The sequence below is a fragment of the Lampetra planeri genome, chromosome 3 (genome assembly GCF_965212315.1).
Source record: "Lampetra planeri chromosome 3, kcLamPlan1.2.h2, whole genome shotgun sequence".
In the NCBI taxonomy this organism is placed as follows: Eukaryota; Metazoa; Chordata; class Hyperoartia; order Petromyzontiformes; family Petromyzontidae; genus Lampetra; species Lampetra planeri.
Window position 1 is genome coordinate 20,463,432 of NC_136109.1, and position 16,972 is coordinate 20,480,403.

The following is a 16,972-nucleotide window of genomic DNA, read 5'->3' on the forward strand; positions in this document are numbered from 1 at the left end:
GCAAAGGACAATGTTTTATATAATAAGGCACTTATACGAAATCATTCCAGTTGTATCAATCCAGCACATGAAGAGATATGTTCCAGTGTTAACAAGTTATAAAATACAAACAGCCATAAACCAGAGTTCAGTAGTACTTTTCAATGTATGGCACAGGTCTGCCTTTGCAGACGTTATATGTTGGGGCACTTGAATTGTGCAACACCAGACACAGACACCACTGCACAATGTTGCGTGACAACCCTTAAAACAATTTAATAACCACCACTTTTAAGTCTTGTACCAAAGGCTGTAAAGTCACAAGATACCCACGTAACTTGAAAATGCAATGAACAGACGGCATGCATTCATTCACCCTCGAAACAAAAAGCTAGTCACTGGTCAGCTTTAGTATTTAACATTGGCAGTGCCAACAAATTATATTCATTAGGAAACAACAAACGAAAAACCCGGTTTCTGACAACTCAAGATTACAGGTTAAGTGAGCATAGTTTGCAAAAAGAAAAAAAAACTGGCAAATTAAAAGTACTATTTGAAATAAATTAAAGTTAAATTGTAGTCAGTAAGGCAACAAGGATGTAAAATAATGTTGGCATAATCCGTTTTTTTAAATCTGACTTGCCATTTTGAATTAAATTTAGACATTCTATACGATCTTGATGTTAACCCTAAATTAGATCGTTCTAATAAAGGCCAAAACTTCCACTTTATGCAACTATTTGCATACACTGAAGCATGTCACAACATTAACCACAAATAGTATTGTGCGATCCATTTTTAAATCATGCAAGTAAGAAACATAAATATCACAAGTGGCAATTAAAATGACAAACAAAGACTGCAAGATTTCTTTTGTTCAGTGGACGAATACAGCCGATCCATTTCCCATAACAACTTCTTCTTCATCCTCATCTCCATTTTCCGACTGCAGGTCACTGATATCCAAATTCACCGTCTAAAGAACGAGAGCAGGTGGGAGAAGCAGCTGTCGGGTTTGCCGTAATACAGCAGATGCACAGGGCCATAATACCTTCACTGCTACATTTTTACACGCATCTAATATGAACACAGAGCAATGAGTAAGTGTCCAAAAGTATACACATTTTGTAACAAACATATCCACCCCCACTGGCGTTTCATACAGGCGGAACAAGTCACTCCACCCCACCAATTCGACAGACCGCCACTATTGAGTGAAAATCAGCAACTCAAGTGGCTGCAGGGCTGATACAAATCCATCACTTACATCTACTGAGAAAATATAAATTCTTACACATAAGGCTTGACGCATTAGAATGAGTTTAAGAAAATATTTTAATTTAGGAATATAAGCATTGGTACACCCTCCCCGTGCATTAAGTCACTGGTAACCAAGTGTGCAACGTTGTCATTAAATTACCATCACATACCAACCAGCTTATTTGACAGTAAACATTTAATAAAAATACCGGATAGAACATGGCAAAATACGCAAATCTTGTGAACTTACAGCATATGTTGAGTGTTGTCAGGTGTAAGTAACACGTGAAAATCAAGCAGCAAATATGTGGGTAAACAATTCTGACTTGTCAGTTTTAAATACATTTCAGACCTGTGCAATGAAAACTCATTCATGGAATTGGCCAAACATATAAATGCAGGGCCCTCCCCTAAATCTGTAAGACTCGATGAAGCGTTCCTTGTTTAAAATGGTCTTTTCCAAACAGGCTGCTCAGCAAGGAACCAGTTTTTCAAGGATCTGCAACTCATTGTCAGTGTTGGAAAATTACAAAAGTACTTGAAAACCTACCACGACATTGATGACTACAGTTCTTGTTTTTAATTATCTTAGAAACCTCACTCCTTAAATATATGCATGCAAAAACAATATTCCTGCTAAATGTTTGTACGTGCGGTAGCAGACTCACACAAGGCAAATGCTTAAAATTACTTTGGAATGCTAATATTATCCTTAGCTACAATTATTCATGTCCTCGACATCCAATCAAGATTGGCTGGAATGCAATTTTTCTCTGTTTTACTAGCAATTACTTGCAACTTGTATGTATTGCAAGAAATTTAATAAACAAAATGTCTTTTCAGTCGATGGGGCTCTGAAAATTCACATTGAAGATAATAAAACGATATGGATATTGTTCTTATTTCATTACAATGCCAGTTGCCAGCTACGTGTTATCCTGTAATTAAGACTTATATATACAAAAATATTGCAGCTAAGCTCAATTCATATGGCAGTCAGAATAGTTGTGTTGCTTCAGTGGTTCACATCAGTTTAAAAGAGGCAGAGGATAGGTTTAACAAATTAGATAAAATGTGCAAAGCAGAAAGAAAAATACTCATCTCTGCTAACCAAAAAGGTTACCACTATCCTTCTTATTATTCGTGCAGCACAAAGCACTGCACATGGATGTTATGGCAAGCTTTGCATTAAGTGTTTGGATAGATCAATAATACAACTACCAACGTTACAGCAGACTTTTCACTCTAAATCGTTAAAATTATATTGTTTTAGCTGTTGCAAGCTCGCAGAGAATTACCACTTCCATCTTTTAGCCTCAAAATGTAAACATCGCAATAGGAGTGCAGGTTATTCCCAAATAGCAAAATGCCGTCGCAATTTTGGAGCGTGGCTTTAAGAGGTCGACAGTCAATGGCTGTTTACGCACCATTCCATCGCAGAGATAAATGGTAGGAGGGGAATGCATAGCCCACGATTACCAATAATTCGCATTGGCAGGCATGAGAAAGTTAGCATTTACATTCTATGCACTTCATCACACAATGTTCATTAAAGCAAACACTCATGTCAGTCCCGAACTGTAAAGGAGGCAGTTTAGTTTGTAACTGGGTCCTTTCCCTTAAGAAATCCATGCTTAGACATCCAGAAAAAGAACCTTCATTAAGGTAATGCAAACTCATTTAGAATAAATTAGCGAGACGAGAGAGCCATCTCGATTTTAGTTTTTTTTCATGCAAGCACTCTGATACAGGTCATGGTCTATAAAGTTAGTTTCCAAAAAAACCAACAGGCCGGGATATGGCATGGGTGTGGAACCTATGGCCCACGAGCAGAATATGGCCCAACACTGAATTTCATATAGCCAACACCCAGAAGGGACCTGTCACTTTTAAATGGCTCAGAAACTGTGTGTCCATCACTAAAATCATCGTAAATGGACAAAAAATCGGCAATATTTTTTACCCAAGTATAAATTTAGTACGATGTCACATGTAACTGCAAGGGCCTTTTGCAGTGAAAAAATTGACAGGAGGCGTGGCTATTTCAAGTCTTATTCGGCTCATGAAGAAAAGGGTTCTCCCAACCCTCCTAAAATGGCGTATTGTAAGGCATAAACACAGTTATACCGAGTTTGTATTATATTGTGTTGTTCTCTTTGGAGGAACACTCTTCTGTGTAAGATGTTGATGCATTGCACTGTTTTTTCAAGTCGCCCTCAGTAAGAAAGAGGTTCCTCAGCCCTAGTTTTAGAGTATTTGGCTGCTTTAAATTTCCACATGATGAACCACATCGATCGATCATATGTGGCCAGATCACTTATGAAAAAAATGACTATATAGCTCAATGAGCCTTACCCGGTAAAATTTAAAGAGTTTAGTTTAGAAAGAACACCACAAGCACCACTGGCCTGTTCAGAGCTGCCACACGTTAGTGCTCACACTGCGTGTGCTCTGTTGGCTCCGGGGGGCCTGTGTGTCCATTTCGGCTGGAGCCTCACCTTCCCCGATTTGCGGGGTGCCCTCTTCCAGCTGGTGGGTGATGATGAAACCTACCATCCAGTTGAAGGGCGTGTTATTAAGCAAGTAGTCCACAACATCCTCCATGGAGATGCTGAGCTGCGATATTTGCTCCTTGCTGCGGGTTAACAGATGCGCCGGGATGTCCTGCAAAAGCAAGGCGATAGAAAACCTGTTTTTAGTCTTTGCAAATTTCCCATAAAACCATGCTGTAGATCGACTCCAGGCGGTGACAGCGTGGTTAGGGTTCGTGTAGTACAATTGGGTGGCTGCAATTTGAAATAACGTCTGGGATTGACCCCGGTCTTAACCCCTCCAAGGTCAATACACTGAGCACCACTTCGTTGGAAGTCGTGAGGGGTTGTCACATGTGGAGTCTGGTACTTTCCGACTGACTCCGAGCCACCAGAGCCAAGCACCACTCAACATTCATTTCAACACGGAAACACGACGCATTCACTTTAAGTATTTTTTTCCACTTTATTTACCAATGACCATATTTCAACAATGGACATTAATGTGTTTTTCAGGGATTAATATATTTTTTTATTTATAATTTACTGCCTTTTTTCCAACACTTCCTGGATTAAGGCCTCTCAATGTCGTGTTGTTCATGGAAATTGTTTGACCCATACTTCACCACGCTGTTGAGTTAGCTAGTTAAATTAGGGGCTTATGGGTTTTTGTATTCTCAGGAAAACACGATGCGTATCCACAGAGACAATGTATTTCACACACGTTGCAATCAGGAACCAAAATCAACAATCTGAAAAATAATAAACACTGAAAAGGCCACAAAATGAGGGGAACTAAATTCATACCTTGAAAGAGGTGGTATTGCGGAAGGCAGCAACGAGGGCCTCTGCGTTTTGGCGGACGCGCTGCACCTGGTCCTGCACATTCTGTGGGAGGCCGCGGACGTTGGAGGCCAGAGACACGCACGACGTGTGCACCTGCTGGCTCAGGGCGCGAGCCATCGCCAGCGTCCTGGACTCAACAGACTGTGCTCCAACGGCAAGGAAATCACCAGTGTAAATGTAAGAGTCAAGTGGAAGGGCACTCGCACAAAGTCAATGTCTCGCTTCTCAAAAGGGGCTCACTGGCTTGGCTGGTGCTTATCTACAATGGTGGCCATAAGATACTGGTGGAAACTACACATTCGCATGGAAGAACTAGTTTATCCATAGGCTGACCACTATACATCCCACCAATTGGTACTCAAAGAAATGATGGGCTGAACAAATTACAAACTAAGCTTTGAATTTACAACCTTCCAATTTTAGATGAGCACTCAAACTCGCAGCTTAACCCAGCTAGACAGACTGACAAGAGTTTTTTTTATTTCACCCAGGACAGCCTCATTAAGCCCCACCCATTATCAGGATACTGCGCGAGATATTCGGCACAATATTCTTAGGTACATTTCCGTACTAAAAGACGAAACCAGGCGGTCCTGATAAAGTCCACGTACAATAGGCAATAACAATCAAATGCATTACAGACAAGACAGCAACCTATTTGGCGCATTCCCTCCTGCATACACTTCATGCAGTCGGACATCGTCTTGCAGACAAAGATTTGATGACTATGAACTACCAACCATCGAACACAGACGGTCACTGCATCACGCACTTTCAGATACGCTCCCGCGGCTGTCTGGAACGCTCTTCCTTCCGATTTTAGGAAGCCACTGGAGCTATGCACTTTTAAATCTAAAGTGAAAACTCATTTCTTTAGAACTGCTTTTTGCATTTAGTTTGTTGTCCTTCCCCCGCACCTCCGATTAGCACGATTGGCTACGTATGATGCAAAAGACGTTCATATATACATACAGCCCCCACTTAGAAGAAAGGTAATTTCCACCGCACAACACAAATTTGACATTAATACAAATGTTCCTTTTTAAATTCATCTTTTTGTACAAGTGCTGGTGTTAACCTTAGATTCGTTCTCCGCACCCTCTCCCTCGCCTTCACCCGGGCTGGTCCCTTTCCATTGCTGCCAAGAGCTCTGCAGCTTGTCTTGAACCAGTTGATTGGCAGTGTCCAGGTGTGTCTTGGCGTACTCAATCTACGGGCAGGTACGACAAAAAAAACACATCAGCTCAAGTGGTTGTGCAAAAACAGGAGGGGGGGAAGCTCGCTGGACATTGTCCAACTGTGCAATAGGCCATGCGACATTTCGTAAACAGCGCCTGCAATTACTTTGACGTAAACACAAGATTCACTACGCAACCAAGTCTACGTGACCAAGGCTCAATTGCCCCATCCAGCAGATTGGGTAAACAAAATTAGTCTGCAATGCCCTCCCCCCTGTCTGTAGAGACGAGTCATTGTGGTCACTTATTACTGTACCAATTTTCATAAAATATCTCCACGTTAATGGTGTTGCTGTAACTAGTCATGGTGATAGCGCATCTCCTTGTCTGAAACATTTTAATGGTGTTGCTGTGACTAGTCATGGTGATAGCGCATCTCCTTGTCTGAAACATTTTAATGGTTTGTATTTTGTTGCCTTGTTCTATCATATTGGTTTTGATATTTTGATAGGTTTGTATATAATTTATTTCAGGCCTTGATTTATGAAGACTGCATCAATTACTGCATTAGTTTTCCCTGAACCAAATGCCTTTTTAGATTCTATAAAAACCAGACAATGGTATTTGAAATAAATTTGTCACTTTAGGCTTTGTTTGATAATATGCGGTCTACTGCTGGACAAAGGCCTCCCCCCCACCAAGCCATTGCCATCTCTCGCCGTTTTATGACATAATCGCAAGAATAGATAGGGCTGGGAAAATAGATTGAAAATTTGACCACTGTTTTTAAAACACACGCATTCAGTAATTGGGCATTCTGCACATTATACTGGGGTGTCAAAATAAATCACAAAAATCCACGTACCAGGTTGACCGTGTGTTGGAGCTGCGCAATGGTGTTCTGGCTGCGCATCTTGGCGTTGCGCAGTCGATCGACAGACTGCACGTACAGGCGCTGCCGCACCTTGGCGGAGAGGGAGTTAAATCGTAGGTAACAGCTCTGGAGGTCCTGCCCGGCCATGAGCTGCCTCTCTGGCGCTGCATCCCCTGCCTCTCCTGCACACAGAAGGGAGCAGTGAAGTACACACTCGGTGAATATGGGCACACCGCCACCTGCTGGCCATTAAAAAGGGGGGGGAAATTTTAACAACCCAAAGATGAAACAGCGTCACTGTCTGAGCTCTGTTGAGAATTCTATATTCACATGGTAGACACCAGTCTTCGTATATGACGACCACTGCTGACTTGCTACAACAATTGTTTTCACTGCCTGCCAGAGATTGGATTGACAAAACCAGGTGTTTTGTTTTTGATGACTTGTTGCACAATCACCAGAGCTCTCCCCAACCGCTATTTTCCTCTTCCTTTACTAGCTGCCAAACTGGTGCACTCAACCTGCCACACGTGGCAGCATGTGGTCATAGGCCTCATCAGCCTGGAAATACTCCCTGCCCTCCTAGAGGGCTGACCAGGCGGCAGTGGCCGTCCAACCTGGACGGTCCATCACCGAGCCTCCACGGACCTTCTGGACACCAGTAGGTCGTTTAAACGTATGTAAAAGCGTTACTCATTTTAACACTACCAGGAGAATGATTTTGAAAGTCATCTCCAAACTTAGAACGGAGTTGAGAGCTCTAGCTGCAATGCCAATCATCACAACACGTTAGTGAACAACATACCACATTTATTTGGTCAGAGCCAGCAGTCACTGCTATCTCACCGGCGTGGTTGGGGGCATCAGCAGGCGGCAGGTAGTAGTCGACGTAGTCCTCCGTCTTGCCGAGTGCCGTATCCACTCCGGCTGTCACCAGCTGCCCCACGTGGCTGTTCATCACCGTGCTCACCCCGCCCGACACCACGCTCTTGGTCATCTCCACCCCGACCGACACCACTCCCTTGGTCAGATCCACGCTGCTGTTGACCACACCCTTGGTCATCTCTACCCCTCCCAAAACCACCCCCTTGGTTATGTCCACCCCTCCTGACACGATGCCCCTGGTCATCTCCACACTTCCAAAAACCACCCCCTTGGTTATGTCCATCCCTCCTGACACGACGCCCCTGGTCATCTCCACGCTGTTGTTCACCGCGCCCTTGGTCCTGTCCATGGCACCCGTGATGCTGCCGGTCACCGTGTCCACGGTGGCCCCGACAGTTGATGCGACAATGTCCTTGGCGTTGGCTGCCAGCTGCACAAGGTCGGTGGGCATTTGGTTAGTTGGCACAGACATCTCAAAAGAAAAGGTTACGCGTTCGAATCTTGGGCAGGGATCAACTCGTATCTAGTCTTTTCTGATCTTAATAAATGACTTCTGCCTTGTGGGAAAGCAACAGTTGTCCAATGGAGATGAACACTGCCCACTGCTCATTTCAACATGTGTGAAATTTAACACGTAGGCTTTCGCGACCAATATCTATTATGGATGGGTGAAATAGTTAACTTGTACAAGGTTTTTTCATGTTAAAGCCAAAAATTGCACTTGAGCATTATGCAAATAACTGGCGCACGGGCAATACTCCTCCCATACTCTGATCTCATTGCAGTTTGTATAAAGTGTGCAACGCTTCATCATTTATGAACTGCCAAGTTTGCATCATAGTAGCAACCAGGCTTTAGGTGTGATGGGAGGTTAACACCCAACTTTTATCCTGAAGCTACAATCAAATAAATGCCACCAAGCCCTTTACGTACGAGTTGGTAAGCACAAAATTGGGACTTAAGGTCCACTGTTTTTAAACGATTACATACTACTGGCTCTATCCCATTTATCCAGCAGTACACCTTCTACGTGGATTTCCACATCACATTTGTAAGACTAATTGGTAATGGACGTATTGGCTTGTTTTCCACCTTTATCGTGAGGTTTTACTGCACCTTTTCAGAGGAGTGCTGCAGAATGGGCAGCTTATTTTCCAGTTTGTCGAGCCCTTTGCAAGCGTATTGGTTGGCAGTGGAAACTGTAAAGACACACAAGTACATATCCACGTTTTTACTGCTGTTGGAGTCACGTCATGGAGATTAAAAAAACACTTAGATCTGTAAAGCTCCTATACAAAAATATATTGTACTTATGAGTATCTTCAATAGGACCATCTTTTCAAAACTATTTTTTATTTTACCATGTAAGGCTCACTGAGCTGTATAGCTCTTTTTCAGAAGCGACTTGGCCACAAATGATAGCTCCACGTAGTGGCTTATCACGTGGCCACTTATAGCACCAGCCAAACTAGAAATTCATGTTTTTAGATTTGGAGGGAAAAACCGGAGGACCCGGAGAAAGATCCACGCGACGACGAGAAGAATATGCAATTCTAAATACAGGCGTCAAGGTCGAGATCGAACCCACGACCTCCTGTATACCAAGCGAGATAGTTAACATCTCGGCACCCTTAGCGCCCATCTCATTTGGTGCTTGACAGTAATCCTTCATAAACTTAAAAAGCCCATTGTCAATCCACTGCTGGATGGCGGCCACCCGATGCAGTGTCGGGTCATGGAATATTTGGCCATACTTCCCCACCCCAGGTTGGCATAGTAGTGGGGGGGCCCAGGAACGATTCAGATATCGTGCACCACTAACATTGGCCATTGCCTGAAATCAAACTGAGGTGGCCAGGTTCATTGTGCAGTGCACCAACTACTGTGCCACAACTCCACCCCTACCGCATAATGCACCATAAAGAATGGTGTCACTGAACTAGAATCTTAACCCTCTTAACATTGAGAGGCCATCTCAGGTGAAAAACTTTACTATAACTTTGTGTGCAGCCATTGGTGACCAGGCAGAGCCTTCCTCAGCAAACCGAGGCATGTAAGTAACATGACACCACTATTTGGACAAGCATAACACTATTCAAAATATCTGACGTCTGTAAAAAGGCAAAGAAAATCCATAAAAAAGCAATGAAAACAAGATTAATTGCAGGGCTACGTGGTGGGTTGTGCAGTACAATCATTATTGTACTGTACTTGTGCTTTCACATTTATGCTCCCCACCTTCACAAACCTGCAATAATCAGCGTGGTCATAACCCCTCACGATCCACACAGGCATGGCGAGGCCATTATCCAGTAGTGAACCGTTTAGTTATATATTCCTCAAACACAATATGAAAATATGCTGATAAATGATTACACTATCAAGTGGAGCAAAGGTTAGTCCAACACTGCAACAGTGCAACTGTGAGTCACTTCACCATTTTACATCGGTACTCTCAACCACAACTTCCCTAAGCCTTAAAATACCAACGCACATATTACAGTAAGTGTGACAAAGTTCACCCTTACCAAGCACAACAAGTACAGAATATCACGAGGTTTTGTTCAGTTTTCCCCTCCCATAAACTTTTTACAATTGCTCCATTCTTACACAAGCACCCGTTCTCATCCGATCTCAGGAGCTACCACAGAGATTAAGCCCGGACAGTGCTTGTATGGGCAACCACATAGCCTATGACTTGTTTTATGCATGGTCACAAATTGTATTTTATGCCATCCATTCAACCACTGAACTAGTTTTCCCACTTCTGGTATTGTAACACACACAAGCAACACGAACCACAGCAGGAAACATTTCATTATTCAGCTGTATTGCAAACACATGGTGCCACACAAAGAAATATTGGGCTGCCTCATGTGGTGGCTGGAAGCGAGAGAGACCACGTTTTCAGTGACATTGTCGTTCAGCCAGACCGATGCTAATGTGCGTCCACCAGCCTTCAGGTGACCAGCTACCGAGGGTGACTTGTGGCCTGTCAACATGTTACTGAACTCGGGTGAGGTGCCCATCTCTGGGTCGTGTGCGGCTACTGAACCAGAGAGGAAGTAAGTAGTACAAGACAATATTTTTTTAAAACCAGGTTTATAGGGAAAAATGCGCTTTGCGATAAGTCAACGGGGCCCGTCCTACAATGGCCTCAGCCCCCACCAGAGAAATGTGGAATTTCTACATCCGTCAAGGCTGTCAATAAAGAAGAGCTTTGTCCGAATGTTAATTTAAGCAGAGATAACTTCTTAAAGGACTTTCTGATAAAAATAAACATTTTTAAGTGATGATTTTACGTAGATATTTGAGACCAAAACGAGACCGTTAACACTGAAAGTCTTGCCTCACTACTGATCCTTCCCTCCACACAAGTTAGCACCGATCCGGGATAAAAAGTACGTACTTGAGCTATATTTTATTAATTGTATAGTATAGCTGACCATCCTCTGTGTCACTCTTTTGTCATTTTCCTTTCATTTAAAAATCATTTGAAGCATTCCTGAAAAGCAGCAACTTCCTGAAAATGTGTCCAGATTCCACGAGGATTTTCTGGATAAATAAAATATTTTAGGGTGTGTTACTTTGCTCTGAATTTACTCATCATAGCTCGACCATCGAAAAATCGTGGGGGGTCTGCAAGTGGTGAGTGGCCCATCGGACCATCGTGGGAGATGCAGTGCCGCGTGGCCACTCACTCTGAGGCTCCAGCTTGTCCACCAGGGGCTTGACGGTGGTGGCGGCGACGCCAGCGACCGTGCGCACGCCCTGCTCTGCCACCTCGCACACCGACTTCACGTACGGGTGGTTCTCCTTGGTGCTGCTGTAGGCAGCCGCCATCATGTCGTACGCCGAGCTCACCAGGGGCAGATTCGCCACGCGCGACACAATGCTCTCCTGCACACGATATGAAGAAGAGTTTTATTTACGATAGGTTCTATTCATGGTCATCATTAAAAAGTGTCAGGAGTGCTTAGAAATGCCCAGCTCAAGAATAAAAATGCAAAAGCAACGTGAAGCCATGATATAGGTTAAAACTGTCACGCACTCCACATTTGCTGTCGTCAAAAATGATAATTTCGGAATACTCTCCTTCTTAACTTTATACATAGGTTTTCACGACCAATATTACTATAATGATTCATAATTACTTTTGGATTAGAGCGTGTAGATATAATGGCAACTTTCAGCAATACCCTCTGCAACCCGACAATCATAATCAGGTTGTAATGTGGGAAAACATTACTATTGATTTGGGGTTTCAGCATAGTGTAAACAATGTAAAAAAAAGTGTGCACTGCTCAAACTGAAATCCGAAAACGCACACAATAAAATCACTCACATTGTAGGTGATGTGCGTGCTTCCTCGCTTGTCTTCAGCCAAGTCGAACGGCACTCCCATGACAACGGCATCAGCCATTTTGCAGCCCGTATAGATGACTCTGGAGATAGACTGCACAAGCACAACAAAGATCCTCATTTAGCCTTGTACTCAATAAGAAAAGCACTATTAACACAAACATTTTCAACATCTTACAATTTATAGACAAAGATACATGAAGTGATGTGCTTTAGTTAATGACTTTGTGTGTAGAGAAGTATTAAAGAAGCACATTTACAATACTACACATTGTAAAGGTACTCGCCCCGAAATTGTTTGCGCACACCAGAGGTCGCAAACGGGTTTTGATTCCTTACCCGTACCTGGCCGCACCAGGGTCGCAAACGGGTGCCCGTACCCATACCCGGCCGTACCCGTACCATACCTGGCCGGGTACGGGTATCGGGTACCCGATTGCGACCTCTGGGATGAAGCCATGTTGCAGGCGCGGGTGGGTTGATTCTAGGAACTTTAATTGTGAGAAGAGACAAGACGTTGGGAAATGAGTGACAAACGGTTACTCACCAGTGACTCATGGCCTACCCGTACCCGGCCGCACCAGGGTCGCAAACGGGTACCCGTACCCGGCCGGGTATGGGTAGCCGGGTATCGGGTAGGGTACGGGTATCGGGTACCCGGTTGCGACCTCTGGCGCACACCACTGTTGGCAAGAGGGCCTCCACAATAAGCTCGAAAGATCCTCTAGAGCAGTGGTTCCTCACCTGAGATGCCCCAAGAACCAAAGGGGTGCAAGGCTGTAGTAAAGGTTAAGAACTACTGCTATAGAGGTTATTTGGCCTACTCTTCTACACTGGTCAAACGTCTTCGAATAGGTGGGAGTACACACGCTTTAGCACGCCACACGCGGACCTGCGGATGGATTGTGGTGCACCCATTTACAGTGCTGCGTGGATAGAGGCAAAGAGCATTAGGAACTTGCACCATTCTTTTAGCTGCCGCACGCTAGGAACAGTCACAAATTTTGAATTTTGCCAAACAGCACTTGTGTACCATTGGAACCTCCTTTGCCAGTAGCAAAAAATTATAATTATTTTTTACTCTTTTATCTGGCAACAAAACTGACACCTTTTTTACAATTTCAAGGACAGTGCATACATTATCAGAGTTGTGTTTTTTGTTTGCATTCCGACCGTAGGTATTGTGGTCAATGCAAACATGACTCCTTGTAAAAAAGGTGTCAGTTTTGTTGCCAGATAAAAGGGTAAAAAAACTATTATCAGTACTTGTGTAGTAAGATAGTTAAACTAAACTTCAACACACTAGCCAATGTAGGTTGGTGAAGGGGTAGATTCAAGGACCAGTTCAGATACCACTTGGCACCGATGATAGCCGTGGCCGGAGATTAAAACTAAAATCGCTGAATTCTTCTAACAGTCCAGAAACTGAATCACTACCTCTCTCGATAAATCAATAAACTACCAAAACATAATATCCATGGAGAACTTATTGGCGTGCTTCCAGCAAAAAAAAATGCAACAGGTTGTTATGTGCAGTTCATTTATGACCACTGTGCCAAAGGTAGCATTCCATGAACCTTGACCTTGGTGACTAACATTTTATTATTAAATTGGTTGTGCGCACATGACCAGTTCTGGATTCACAGTGCTTAGATGTGAACGGCAGGTTTTATTAAACAACAAATATTAGTAACCAAGAGACTATGTAGTTTATGTACCTGCTAGGTGTTTGGCTGCAAGGACTTGCTTTAAGTTTAAGAAGCATACGTCTGGCAATGTCGAGGAAAGGTACGAATGTTCGAAACTTATTTTCTTAAATTTTCCTAAGATTTGCTGCCAATGAAATCATATATACTTTAGCTTAAGACAAATAAAACCAATCTATGATCCATACTTGATTTAGTGAACATGGCCCACACCGTAAAGGACATGGAAAGCAACTGACGTGTGACAAATGAATGGAATACGTGACTTAAACATATGGCATGTAGGTATAGACTGAGACTACTGCCATGTATTTTGAACCTTCTTGGTTTTCGGTAAAGTCACGTAGAAGGGAAATAATAAAAATAAAACATAATAAAATAAAATTCTCACGACGTTTCGGCCACAACGCAAGCAGCCGTTCTTATTTTATTATGTTTTATTATTATTTTATTATTTCCCTTCTACGCGACTTTACCGAAAGAACCAAGAAGATGAATCCCTGCAGTCACGAAAGCTTTAAATCGAAATGTATTTTGAAATTATAGTTCGTAATTTGGTATTCAGACACCAACCACTAATTTGGAGTCCGTTAAGGGGCTGGGTTCTTGTTAGTGACAGGAGCAGAGTAATGTTAGGGAAGGACCAATACAATGGACAGGGGTTGATGCTAAAGCTGATGGGAAGAATGTTGTGCTAGTTGCGCTAACCAAAAAGTAGCGATCGAGTTAGTTGTACAGCATTTGAAGTAGGGACATCATGATTAGTGCTAGTATTTTGGACGGTGTCAGAGTCAGGGTTGGCACTCTGGATAGATTTATAAATAGCAAACAGGGTTGTACACATACTTCGTGTTAAGAATAGCGATTGGACCAGGCCCAAACAAACATTCCGAATTAAAACTCCAAATGTTTGTCAAACAAATGACAGCATACTCAGACTGTAGTTACAACCACAACCTAAATCGTCGGTTATTTTCGGATTAGTCTCTTCTCCCCTATTACAGAGCACTGTAAATAGTGCAACCCAAAATAAATTACACAGCAGAACATTCCCCAATTGAGAATACCACAACTATCAGCCTTTTCCTTATCGAACAGAGATTTCAAAAGCCTCTGGCGGCCACCGCACATGAACACGCTCGCGTCACATCTGCTGCGTTGACATCTAACTATATATAAAAAAAACCTGTTTAAGACATTGTAGCTATGACCCTTCTGGTATCCGATTAGTGCGGCTGAGATGCTCTCACGGACGATAAACGAAGCTTGCGGGCCGTTTGTAAGTTAGAATCACAATATTTGTGTCATTACACTGGAGGAATCCGATGAGCTATGAAGCTCTTTTGAAGAGATATTCAGTCTGGGCGGGTTCAAAACGTTAAAACATAAGCAGAGGAAAAGTAAACAAATCACACAAAAAAAACACAAATGAAACTAAACAATTTTTTTGTATCTTGCCAGGTAAAGCCCAATGAGCTATCTTATGTCTCAAAAGCGAGCTGCCCACACATGATAGCTCATCGTGTGTAAATTATAGCAGCAAAAATAATCTAAATACCGCAAGTGATTTGTTTACCTTTACTTTACTTTGCACTGATATCGTATTTGTGTAACTGTTGCTGTAACGTTCACACCACGCCCCGTACTGGACACACGTGGGGGGGGGGGGGGGAAGAGCTTCACAGCTCATCGGATTCCTCCTGCAGGATACAAAATAAACATTCAGATTTCTCCTGGAGGATACAAAATAAAGATTCAGATTCCTCCGAGGTGAAGAATTGGCGACCGCCCGTCTCACGGCCCGGGGTCACTCCGGGGCCCTGTCCCACAGAGCCGGACCGAGCTGCCCACAGAGAGGTCGGTGTACACGGCCTCTCCTCCTCCTCCCTCCACCTCCCCATTCAATTCGTGAGGAAATCATCAACAACAGAAATATTCCTGCTAATGCGAGAGAAAAAGACGCAATCGTCTCCGTCACCGTCCGCCTGTCAGTCGCCGGCCAACGCTCTCAATATGCACTGTGCATGCGCTCTACGGCACGTCCACATTGGCTACGTACGACGCCAAAGAAGTTCACCACACACACAGCCCTACTGTACTCACAACATACGACTGTACACGGATCTGAAGCGCGGAGGGGCGGGGCGAGAGAAGGGGGGGAGCACGTGACCTCGCTCACGTGACATCGCTCACCTGACAGCCCAGCGGAAGCGTCTCACACCGGTGTCGCGCAATCGCGCGCTAATATATAGCCTGCGGTCACGTGGTCGCGGTGACGTCAGCGAGAGGTGGGGGGGGGCACGCGGGACACCCAGCCCCTCCCCTTCTCCATCCCCTCCCCCCCAATTCCCTCTCCTTCACCCCTTCCCCTCCACCTCTTCCCCTCCATCCTCTCCCGTCCACCCCTCCCCTCCACCACCTCCCCTCCATCACCTCCAACCCTTCCCCTCCAACCCTCCCGTCCACCCCCTCTCCTCCACCCCCCTCACTTTAAGATGTTTTTTGTTCATGTTTTAGTTTTTTGTTTGTTGCGGTTGCACCCGATTCAAGAGCCGAATGGCTCACAGGGCTATACCTAATAAATTAACTTGAACTCTACCCTCTCCCACCACCCTCTCCCGTCCACCCTTTCCCCTCCACCACCTCCCCTCCACTCCTTCCCTCCACCCCTTCCCCTCCACCCCTTCCCCTCCACCCCTCCCTCTCCTCCACCCCCTCTCCTCCACCCCTCCCTTCCACCCCTTCCCTCCTCCACCTCTCCACCCCCTCCCCTCCACTCCTCCTCCACCCCTCCCCTCTACCACCTCCCATCCACCCCCTCTCCTCTACCCTCTACCCCCTCCCCTCTACCCCCTGCCCTCTACCCCCTACCCACCACCCCCTCCACCTCTTCCCCTCCACCCCCTCTCCTCCACCCCCTCAACTCGCACTGCGTGCGAGAAGTGACGAATGTGTTGGGTTTCTTGCTGTGCGGGTGAAAGGTTGGCAGCGGTGACGCAGTGCTTTTCACAATTCTCCGTTGGCCAAGAAGCACCCTGCAGAGTTTGATTTCCAAGCAAGGATAATGTAATCAAAATATTGTGTGGGTTCACACAGCTTCTCCCGATTAGCACGGTTGGCTACGTACGGTGCGAATGAAGTTCAACATACGTGCACACATCGCCAGCGCATATCAAGACGCCGTACAAAACTAGTGGGCCTATTCACTTTGTAGAGGCAGACATTCATTATATGGCCAGAGAAGGAAAATGTCTTGAGCTTGGACTTGACCAGGGGCAGGGAGACGAGAAGGGAGTACTAGAAAGTGTGGGCAGCAGAGGAGAAAGAGCCAACTCCTATTAAGCAAAGGTT

At 44.5% G+C, this 16,972-nt stretch overlaps 1 protein-coding gene across 3 annotated transcripts; it reads right to left on the reverse strand.

Moving 5' to 3' along the window:
- Position 1: 1 nt before the first annotated feature.
- LOC144740696 (perilipin-2-like) lies at positions 2-15,904 on the reverse strand. Of its 3 annotated transcripts, none has more exons than XM_078623492.1 (10): positions 15,815-15,904; positions 11,899-12,009; positions 11,255-11,453; positions 8,670-8,752; positions 7,515-7,983; positions 6,660-6,850; positions 5,695-5,826; positions 4,578-4,757; positions 3,793-3,903; positions 2-955 (listed from the first exon to the last, which is right to left on the reverse strand). In XM_078623492.1, the coding sequence occupies exons 2-10, from the start codon at positions 11,974-11,976 to the stop codon at positions 857-859; spliced, it is 1,542 nt and encodes a 513-aa protein (XP_078479618.1). In that variant the 5' UTR covers positions 11,977-12,009; positions 15,815-15,904; the 3' UTR covers positions 2-856. The 3 variants fall into 3 exon arrangements, with proteins under 3 accessions (XP_078479618.1, XP_078479620.1, XP_078479619.1); XM_078623494.1 differs by having other exon boundaries at positions 3,738-3,903; XM_078623493.1 differs by having other exon boundaries at positions 15,725-15,824.
- Positions 15,905-16,972: the final 1,068 nt, after the last annotated feature.

What these genes read in the sequence shown, in the direction of transcription:
- LOC144740696 (XM_078623492.1), bottom strand. Translation starts at nt 11,976, where the DNA reads ATGGCTGATGCCGTTGTCATGGGAGTGCCGTTCGACTTGGCTGAAGAC. An exon ending in GGACAAGCTGGAGCCTCAGA is followed by an intron (nt 8,753 to 11,254) that starts GTGAGTGGCCAC and finishes GTGTCTTTACAG; the next exon opens with TTTCCACTGCCAACCAATAC. An exon ending in ACACGCCCTTCAACTGGATG is followed by an intron (nt 956 to 3,792) that starts GTAGGTTTCATC and finishes CTCGTTCTTTAG; the next exon opens with ACGGTGAATTTGGATATCAG.